This window comes from Eurytemora carolleeae, unplaced genomic scaffold, assembly GCF_000591075.1.
Source record: "Eurytemora carolleeae unplaced genomic scaffold, Eaff_2.0 scaffold876, whole genome shotgun sequence".
Classification (NCBI taxonomy): Eukaryota; Metazoa; Arthropoda; class Copepoda; order Calanoida; family Temoridae; genus Eurytemora; species Eurytemora carolleeae.
In genome coordinates, this window is record NW_019396779.1 from 69,009 (window position 1) to 80,049 (window position 11,041).

General features: G+C 32.0%; 2 protein-coding genes across 2 annotated transcripts in view; both read left to right on the forward strand.

Moving 5' to 3' along the window:
- The window catches only part of LOC111708613 (calmodulin-beta), a 10,592-nt gene extending 2,922 nt beyond the window's left edge, over positions 1-7,670 (forward strand). The window contains exons 3-6 of the mRNA XM_023482038.1: positions 4,183-4,278; positions 5,079-5,162; positions 6,048-6,160; positions 6,517-7,670. Coding sequence (XP_023337806.1) covers positions 4,183-4,278; positions 5,079-5,162; positions 6,048-6,160; positions 6,517-6,649 — 426 coding nt within the window. The 3' untranslated portion in view covers positions 6,650-7,670. The remainder of the gene's footprint in view (positions 1-4,182; positions 4,279-5,078; positions 5,163-6,047; positions 6,161-6,516) is intronic.
- A 1,290-nt stretch (positions 7,671-8,960) lies between these two features.
- LOC111708605 (arginine kinase) overlaps positions 8,961-11,041 on the forward strand; it is a 16,944-nt gene continuing 14,863 nt past the window's right edge. The window contains exon 1 of the mRNA XM_023482032.1: positions 8,961-9,130. Within this exon, the coding sequence (XP_023337800.1) occupies positions 9,011-9,130 (120 nt within the window). The 5' untranslated portion in view covers positions 8,961-9,010. The remainder of the gene's footprint in view (positions 9,131-11,041) is intronic.

Below are 11,041 nucleotides of genomic sequence, written 5' to 3' on the forward strand. Positions count from 1 at the left end.
TTGGGCATCATTATTATCCGTAGAGTTGGGCATCATTATTAACTGTAGAGTTGGGCATCATTATTATCCGTAGAGTATGGCATCATTATTATCCGTAGAGTTGGGTATGATTATTATCCGTAGAGTTGGGCATCATTATTATCCGTAGAGTTGGGCATCATTATTATCAGTAGAGTTGGGCATGATTATTATCCGTAGAATTGGGCATCATTATTATCCCTAGAGTTGGGCATAATTATTATCCGTAGAGTTGGGCATAATTATAATTCGTAGAGTTGGGCATCATTATTATCCGTAAAGTTGGGCATGATTGTTATCAGTAGAGTTGGGCATCATTATTATCCGTAGAGTTGGGCATAATTATTATCCGTAGAGTTGAGCATCATTATTATCCGTAGAGTTGGGCATCATTATTAACCGTAGAGTTGGGCATGATTATTATCCGTAGAGTTGGGTATGATTATTATCAGTAGAGTTGGGCATGATTATTATCCGTAGAGTTGGGCATCATTATTATCCGTAGAGTTGGGCATCATTATTATCCGTAGAGTTGGGCATGATTATTATCTGTAGAGTTGGGCATGATTATTATCCGTAGAATTGGGCATCATTATTATCCCTAGAGTTGGGCATCATTATTATCCGTAGAGTTGGGCATGATTATTATCCNATCGATTAATTTGTGGAAAAGTTTCGAATTGCATTATTACTCCAACCCCGTGACTTTAATCCTTAACAATTCTAGGAATTTTTTAGCATAGTTAAACACAGAAACTACAATCTTGTCCTTTTTAATTCTTTTTTCCTTCTTAGTTACTCATAAATAGTTCAAGTTTTCTATAGTTTCATCTTTCTTTCTTTCTTTAAAAACTTACTATAGTTTTCCTCCTATAGTTTCCAGTTTAAGTTTCCTCCTATAGTTTCCTCCTATAGTTTCCTCCTATAGTTTCCTCCTGTAGTTTCCAGTTTAAGCTTCCTCCTATAGTTTCCTCCTATAGTTTCCAGTTTAAGTTTCCTCCTACAGTTTCCAGTTTAAGTTTTCTTCTATAGTTTCCTCCTATAGTTTCCTCTTGTAGTTTCCTCCTACAGTTTCCTCCTATAGTTTCCAGTTTAAGTTTCCTCCCATAGTTTCGAGTTCAAGTTTCCTTCTATAGTTTTCTACTATAGTTTCCTCCTTTAGTTTCCTCCTATAGTTTCCTCCTATAGGTTCCTCATATAGTTTCCTCCTATAGTTTCCTCATATAGTTTCCTCCTATAGTTTCCTTCTATAGTTTCCTTCTATAGATGCCTTCTATAGTTTCCTCCTATAATTTCCTTCTTTAGTTTCATCCTATAGTTTAATTTTAAAGTTTCTTCCTATAATTTCCTTCTGTAGTTTCTTCCTATAGTTTCCTCCCATAGTTTCCTTTTATAGCTTCTTCCTATAGTTTCCTTCTATAGATTTCTTTTAAATTTTCTCCCCAAAGTTGCCTTCTTTAGTTTCCTCCTATAGTTTCTTCCTTTAGTTTTCTCCTATAGTTTCCTAAAATAGTTTCTTCCAATAGTTTCCTTCAATGTTTTCTCATGAAGTTTTCTTCTACATTGTCCTTCTAAAGTTTCCTTCTATAGTTTCCTCCTATAGTTTTCTTCTATAGTTTTCTTCTATAGCTTCCTCCTATAGTTTACTCCTATATTTTCCTTTTATAGTTTCTTCCTATAGTTTCCTCCTATAGTTTTCTTCTATAGTTTCCTTCTATAGTTTTCTCCTATATTTTACTCCTATATTTTCCTTTTATAGTTTCTGCCTATAGTTTCCTCCTATAGTTTTCTCCTATAGTTTCCTTCTATAGTTTCCTCCTATAGTTTACTCCTATATTTTCCTTTTATAGTTTCTGCCTTTAGTTTCCTCCTATAGTTTTCTCCTATAGTTTCCTTCTATAGTTTCCTCCTATAGTTTTCTCCTATAGTTTTCTCCTATAGTTTCCTTTTATAGTTTCTTTCTATAGTTTCCTTCTATAGTTTTCTCCTATAGTTTTTTCCTATAGTTTCCTTCTATAGTTTCCTCCCATAGTTTCCTACTATAGTTTCCTTCTATAGTTTCCTTCTGCAGTTTCCAGTTTAAGCTTCTTCCTATCGTTTCCTCCTATAGTTTTCTCCCATAGTTTCCAGTTTAAGTTTCCTCCTACAGTTTCTTCCTATAGTTTCCTCCTATAGTTTCCCCGTATAGTTTCCTCCAATAGATTTCTTTTGAATTTTCCTCCTATAGTTGCCTTCTTTTAGTTTCTTCCTATAGCTTCTTTCTATAGTTTCTTCCTTTAGTTTCCTCCTATAGTTTTCTGTTATAGTTTCTTCCAAAAGTTTCCTTAAATAGTTTTCTCATAAAGTTTTCTTCTACAGTGTCCTCCTAAAGTTTTCTCCTATAGTTTCCTTCTATAGTTTCCTCCTATAGTTTCCTCCTATAGTTTCCTCCTATAGTTTCATTCTATAGTTTTCTCCTATAGTTTTCCCCTAAAGTTTCCTTCTATAGTTTCCTTCTATAGTTTCCTCCTATAGTTTCCTTCTATAGTTTCCTCCTAGAGTTTCCTCCTATAGTTTCCTTCTATAGTTTCCTCCTATAGTTTCCTCATATAGTTTCCTCCTATAGTTTCCTCCTATAGTTTCCTCGTATAGTCTCCTCCTTTAGTTTCCTCCTATAGTTTCCTCTTGTAGTTTCCTCCTATAGTCTCCTCCTATAGTTTCCTCCTGTAGTTTCCTCTAGTGTTAAAGTACAAATGTATAAAAGCAAGATATTCAATGTTTTTCACAGCTTTCTCAATTGAAGCATTAAATGCCGGAAACACATTCTGTAAAATCACGAGTTTTGTTTTTATGTAATATTTAACTCTTTCTTAAATTTTTTCTTCTGACAAAAATCGCTTCACAGTCTTTAAACACGCTTCTGTACAATACATATTGTCCACGACCATACGACAGTAAAATTGCACAATTCTTTTATTTCTTTACCGCATTCACAAGATATAATCATATTATCTAATGCAGAAGACCAAATAGAAACAGTTGGATTACGGTACTTATAGTTTACTAGATTTTTATGGCGCTTCGCGCCCATCTTTCTTTTTAACTTTTAATTGTGGCTCTATATGTGAGCATCTCCACTTCGTGCAATATAAAACAATAAGAAAATGTGGATTTATTCATTTTAAGAAAATAGAATAATTTTGGAGACAAATGTTTGTAATTCTTAGCATCTATAAACCTTCCCTGGGGTTATGTGATTTGCCATATAAAATGTGGACCCAATCGGTTCAGCCGTTTTGACGTTTATTAGAAACAAAAAAGTATTTATATACAGTGAAACCCTTAATAACGAATACATCGAAAGAATTTATCAAATGTCGTATTCTTCACTTTCTGATATGGAATGTTGCAGATATTTAGTTTTTTAATTTTTTTAATTTATTATTATATGGAACTCTTTATTTTCGCAAATACTGAAATTTACGTAATATAGTATAAAACTCAATGAAAAATTGTCAAGAAGACATTTGATAAATTCTTCCGATGTATTCGTTATTAAGGGTTTCACTGTATAAAAATAGATAATATAGTTTTAGATCTTCGTTTTGTACAAATCAACGAAAAAAAACTCTTGACTGATCACCGAGAGATCACATTTTTTACGTTCATACCGTCGTTTTGATGTATTCCCCGTTTATGACTAAATTCGATTTTGTAATTTTTTTGTCAGGAATCTTTAGAATTCCGCCAATAGAATTTAATCCTTGAATTAAGAGGCTTTGTTTCTTTAAACTTCAAGAAATTGAATTCCTCTTACATTCAGATCAGGATTTAGAACTAGATTCAACAGTTTATAATTTAACAGGAGAATATCTCAATCTCAAATTGTAAATAAAACACCCTCCTCCACTAAAACCTGTCATTTCTTCGGTCAGTGCACTGCAAATTACTGCAGTACACACCAGAAGGTTTAGGTGAATAAAGGAACTAATTACTTGTATAAAAATTTAATTGGCTAATCCTTACAGCTTTGCAACCTGATGTCAAAGACGTTTTAAACTATGAATTTAATTACACTAAATATAAAATTTTACACCATCTGGTCGCAAAGATATAGTGATTAGAAAATTGGAGTTTGAGGCGAGTAATAAATTTTTTTTTATACTGATTTTAACTTTTTTTCAGGGAGAAGACAAAATTCCGTCCCGAGAAATTGGTCACGTGTTACGAATCCTTGGACAAAACCCAACCGAGGACGAAATTGTAGATATGGTGATGAAGGTAGATATATGGTGATCAAGGTAGATATATGGTGATGAAGGTAGATATATGGTGATGAAGGTAGATATATGGTGATGAAGGTAGATATATGGTGATGAAGGTAGATATATGGTGATGAAGGTAGATATATGGTGATGAAGGTAGATATATGGTGATGAAGGTAGATATATGGTGATGAAGGTAGATATATGNTACACAAATGCTTTCGCACGCCCGTGTATGTATTATACATAGTGGTGCTGAAATAAAGATATTATTTGATATGAACGACGAAATTTCCAAACTAAGAACCACAATTATTTTCTTTCTATTTCTATCAAATTTATTGAAAATGTATTATTTAAAATGTCGTCGTCTTTCATAGAATCCTTGACTTAAATAATCTTAGATTATTCATACAAATATAGGGTTTCATCATAAACCAGCGAATATAAAAACGAAATATTGTGCTATTAAATCAATTAATATCTACATATAATGAAAAACCATTGAAACCCTTACAAATAAAATACTATGAAGACTATACAAAAAGCTGTGAAACTCATAAACATATAAGTCAAGAGAAGCTGTCAATTTAAAAAGCTTCTATTTGATTACTTAGAAACTTGTAATTCGAAAAATGCTTGTTAACAATCAAAACTTAAAAATGTCGTCTTCATTGTATTGGTAACCGCCTACCACTGTATAAAATTAGATTTCGTTGAATTTAATGTTGATTATCATCTTCGTGGATTATCCGTTTCTATAATTCACTATATAATTACCTGATTGGTGGATAATTTGATAATTTGATAATTTAGGCTAACTGTGAGTGGGACGGATTAATGGGTATATCGGAGTTCCTAGAGGTCGGGACTGAAATCCTTAAATCCAGTTGCAACCAGGTACAGGAAAACTTGAGAGAGGGGGGGGGAGAATTATTTAAAATTATGTTTATTTTGGACTTTCAAAATGCATTTGACTCCTAGGATTTCTATTGAATGAATATGGTGAAACTGTCCAAGTGATATCTAACTTTTTCAGAATTCTGATTATAATATTGAGGACTACAATCAGTAGATTTCAAAAGAGTTGATCCAGAAAACACTTTTTTATTTACTAATTTATTAAGTGGAAGGGTAGACACGTCACGCGCACCTGTATGTCTTCTTTTCCGCAACTTACGTTTCAAAATGGATTTGCGGCATTGCGCTCACCCTAGCGCTTTCTTTCCGCACCCATTTTCTCCTCCTGCAATGTGATTTTTGCAATTTCCTCCCAAACTATAGTATTTCGTACACACTATACTAATCTTCTTTAAAAATACTTTTTTGAAAAAAGGAGAAGTTCAATCTATATATACCAGAAATAATGCAGAGTTGCGTATACTGCGCTCATCCGTAAGCGCTTCCTTTCCACATTCGTTTTGTCTTCCATCCATTTTGTTATGTCATTTGCGAAAAGAAAAAAAAAATGCAAAAATAACGAATCGCACGCAAAACTGCGTTATTTCTAGTGAAGATTGAACTTCTCCTTATTTTAAAAACATTTTTAGAGATAACCATCAGCAGGTATGTAGTGAATATTGGTTTTTGGAGGAAATTGCAAAAGTTACATTGCAAGAAGACAAAACGGGTGCGGCGTTCCAACCCCGCCCCCCTTGATTAAGGAAGGGTTTTAAAAAATTATAAATTTCTCATAGAAAGATAGATATTGAACAGAGATTGAACTTTTCCCCAGTTAAAACTTTTTCTGAACCTGAGAAATATTACAGTTTTAATATCTTTAAGATGGACGACGTGAAGGCCGCGTTCCGTGTTTTCGATCACAACAACGATGGGAGCATAAGCAAAGACGAGCTAAAAGAAGCAATGGTCAACTTTGGAACAAGATGCACAGACGAGTAAGTAAAATTATTAAAAGAAAAGATAATTAAGAAGAGACGAGGGCACACTGCTCGAGTTTATGGATATTTAATTGTCCTCTATTCCTGTGCGCTTCAGCAAAGACAACATTTTAAAAACATTTTACTGTTTCGTTTATCGGCCCAATGATACTTCATCTCTATTGAACTTGGACTAATTAACTAGGTCAATCTGGAAAAAAAGAATTGTTGAACCTTCCCTTCCATCTTGAAGTGAACAACCATGTATATGTTGAAAAGTATGGATTAAAATGTTGTCTTCTTGGAGTTCACATGACTTGACAACTATTTGCTTGCAGCGTGAAGGTCAATGATGACAAATCTGTCTATTTCAGGGAGTTTGATCTGATGTTCCTTGAAGCGGACAGAAACAATGATGGAAAGATAGATTTTGATGAATTTGTTGCCATGATGCTCCCGGCAACTATGATGTCACCGGAGTCCCAGATAAATGCCGGCCCGGCTTAACTCAGAGCCAGAGCTCTTATTCTAAATTGATCTATCTCCTGTGTTCAATATTTTCTTTTCTGATTCTAGATTACAACAATTGTCGCATTGTCCTCGTTCGTTCTTTATTGGCTTACTTCAAGTATTTAAAACTCTCGAAGAAGTATTGTAAAGATTTCTAGATATGTCCAAATATAACGGCATCAAACTTTAGTTCACCTACCCTCACTCCCTAGCACCCAAGAATTGTCAGAAACAATGTTGAACCGATTGAAGTTGACAAAAACAGTTTATCAAAAACTCGGTCAGAATTGGTCGAGAACGCAGTGATATTGTACTAGGAAAACTTCTAGTAGACTGCAGTTGCATGTTTAGAAGTTCTTGGTGCATAGATCCATAACCTTTACCCACACCCTTTCCAACCTTCCTTCAGTATTCTTATGTATGCCTAACTTTAAGGGAGTGTATGATTTGTCATAATTTTAAGATATGTACATAAATAGTATATTTATTTAGTACGGGTTGTAGAAAACAAAGGAACTGATCCTTTGTCACAAACTCTGATTTTCTAATCTCTATACTTTTGCAAGTTTGCAACCCAATGTTGCAGATCTTAGATATTTAAAACTGTAAATGCCGTTATATTAAATAATTCACCATGAGGCTATTAATAGCAACTGAATGAAAGAGATTAAGCAAATTCTTGAAATCCCATCTAAAATCTGGAGACTAAATATCACAAGCTGAACCCAGCTCAATATATTTTCTTATTTCTGATTCGATGCTTAAATTTGATAACAAATGTTTGCTTTCATTATCCGAATAGTTTAAATATCCAAGAACCATAAAAATGGCGAGACAGACACTTCCTTTAACATAAGTCTTTCCCACCTTTAAATATTTCACGAAGTTAAACAGTTGTTTAAATTTACACTTGTTTGCTGATAAACCCTGTGATTTTGGTTTGTGATAATTCCTCTGTAATTTAAATATTTTCAACCCATCAAATTAACCATCACCTGAAATATAATTTTTTTACGAATATTTTTTTACTTTATTGTTTAAAGTAACATATGTATCTACTGTTTGAACAACTAAAAATTATACAAGAACAGAATTATATGTCGTCTTCTTGGAAGATATTGCGGTGTTAACTTGTGAATAAAATTGTCGAATATAGTTCTTATAATAATGATTATAAATTACTTTCAGCCCTCAGGCATTTCTAATGTGCTTTCAAAATTACCAGAGATAAAAGTTATGTTTAGCTTTAAGTTATTAAATAGCACAAAACAACCCTAATATTTAACTTGTTTAGACAGAAGAAGGTAGCACACATTTTAGAAAGCTCGTGCCACCTTATTCACTAAATAGAAGATCAAAGACGATATTTCAGTTGTCTATAAATCATTATGTTTGTCAGGAAACACTAAAGAAAAAATGTAATTTAAAGGGAATGTTCGGGAAAAATGAAAGGGGGTATAGGCTTACGTAGAAAAATATTCGATGGTGATTGTTACTAATTTTACTTCTATATGTTGCGTCTATAAGGAGAAAGTTGTTAAAAACTACTCATTCTGAAGAACTCAGATAATAAGAATTCAGAAGATTCCAATATTAGACTCGGATCGTAAAAAAATCAATTTAATTCCAAACAAATCATTCAGATATTACATAGAATCATCGATTATTTTTCGGCGCATTCGTGTATAGTTGATATTTCAATATATTTTATTTTGTATGGACGCTACGTTTTATGGTTTGAGTCGTTTTAACAATTTTCTCCTTATAGATGCAACAGATAGAAGTAAAATTATGAGCAATCACAATCGAATATTTTTCGACGTACGCCTACACCCCTTTCATTTTTCGCGAACACTCCCTTTAATATTCTAGAATGTTGTTCATAAAGCACAGTGGTATCCAGAACAGTTTGGAAAAGAACGACGATCAGAAGATAAACAGTTTATCATATTTTGTCTTAATGTTTGCTAGCTGAAGTGCCCGGCGTTGTCCTTGGAAATTTTAAAAAAATTGAAAAAAATTTCGAATTTCGAACAAAATAATCGAATTTTGAAGAAAATAAATTTCGAAGTTTGAAAAAAAAATCAGAGTTCAACAGATGTGAGGAATAAAGATATCCAGGTTTATTGAAAGACAAATAAAGGTCAAAAACGCCCAATTATTTGTCTGAAAACCTGGATTAATTAACGGTATTGTTGTGTGTATGTGTATGAATAAATTAAGGTCGGGTAGATTAAGTACTCGATATGAAAGTGTATCAGGTCTCTATAACAACCTGGAGAAAGGATTTACGGGTTCCAACCTCAAACTCATAGTTTAGTATTCACAGCGCAGAGCAGATCTAAATATTAAAGAAAAATGGGAATATTTGTTTCTAAGAAGAAAGATGAGGATGAGGAGGTTCCAGCTCCGGAACCTGAACAGGTTCCTCCTCCTCCAGCAGAGGAACCTAAGGTGGAAGAGAAACCAAAACCAAAGGAAAACAAATAAAAATCTTGGAAGATAACGACAACTATGTTTTTTCATTATTACGGCTTTGCTTTATATTATCATGAATATCAAATAATTTTAGTTTTTTTGAAAAACATTGTTTTTGAATTAAAGTCGATGTTTTAATATTTACTTTTAGACAACATTCTTTACCATGAACTATCATGAGTAAATAGTATAAATCAAAGTTTTACTTAAGCACTAACTGATACATATTAGTACAGTCAGTAGTCAGTGATTCGACAATATTTACTAATGCATGACTACAGTCAATCATACTAAAGTACTAACTGATAATAAAGTAATAACTGATAATAAAGTATTAACTAATAATAAAGCACTAACTAATAATAAAGTACTAACTGATAATAAAGTACTCACTGATAATAAAGTACTAACTAATAATAAAGTACTAACTGATAATAAAGCACTAACTGATAATAAAGTACTAACTGATAATAAAACACTAACTAATAATAAAGTACTAACTAATAATAAAGTATTAACTAATAATAAAGTATTAACTAATAATAAAGTACTAACTGATAATAAAGTAATAACTGATAATAAAGTAATAACTAATAATAAAGTATTAACTAATAATAAAGTAATAACTGATAATAAAGTACTAACTAATAATAAAGTATTAACTAATAATAAAATACTAACTAATAATAAAGTATTAACTGATAATAAAGCACTAACTAATAATAAAGTAATAACTAATAATAAAGTAATAACTGATAATAAAGTACTAACTGATAATAAAGTAATAACTAATAATAAAGTAATAACTGATAATAAAGTAATAACTAATAATAAAGTACTAACTAATAATAAAGTACTAACTGATAATAAAGTACTAACTAATAATAAAGTACTATCTGATAATAAAGTACTATCTGATAATAAAGTACTATCTGATAATAAAGTACTATCTGATAATAAAGTACTAACTGATAATAAAGTAATAACTAATAATAAAGTACTAACTAATAATAAAGTATTAACTAATAATAAAGTATTAACTAATAATAAAGTACTATCTGATAATAAAGTACTATCTGATAATAAAGTACTATCTGATAATAAAGTAATAACTGATAATAAAGTATTAACTAATAATAAAGTACTAACTGATAATAAAGTAATAACTGATAATAAAGTATTAACTAATAATAAAGTACTAACTGATAATAAAGTATTAACTAATAATAAAGTACTAACTGATAATAACTGATAATAAAGTACTAACAGATAATAAAGTAATAACTGATAATAAAGTACTAACTGATAATAAAGTACTCACTAAACGCTCACGGACAGTGGAATACTCACCAACAGTAAAATGCTCACCAACAGTGGAATTCGCACCGACACCAAGTGCTCACCTACAATGAAATATACTTACTGGCAATGAAATCTTCACCGAAAGTAGAATGTAGAATGTATTAGATTGCTCACTGACAGTGGATGGAATACTAACTGCGGTAAAATGCTCACGGACAGTGGAATACTCATCAACAGTGAAATGCTCACCAACAGTAGAATGCTCACTAATAGAAGAATCCTCACCAACAGTAGAATGCTCACTTATAGAAGAATCCTTACCAACAGTAGAATGCTCACCAACAGTAGAATGCTTACCAACAGTAGAATGCTCACCGACAGTAAAATCCTCACCGACAATAGAATGCTCACCGACAGTATAATCCTCACTGACAGTATAATCCTCACCGACAGTATAATCCTCACTGACAGTATAATCCTCACCGACAGTATAATCCTCACTGACAGTATAATCCTCACCGACAGTATAATCCTCACTGACAGTATAATCCTCACCGACAGTATAATCCTCACTGACAGTATAATCCTCACCGACAGTATAATCCTCAC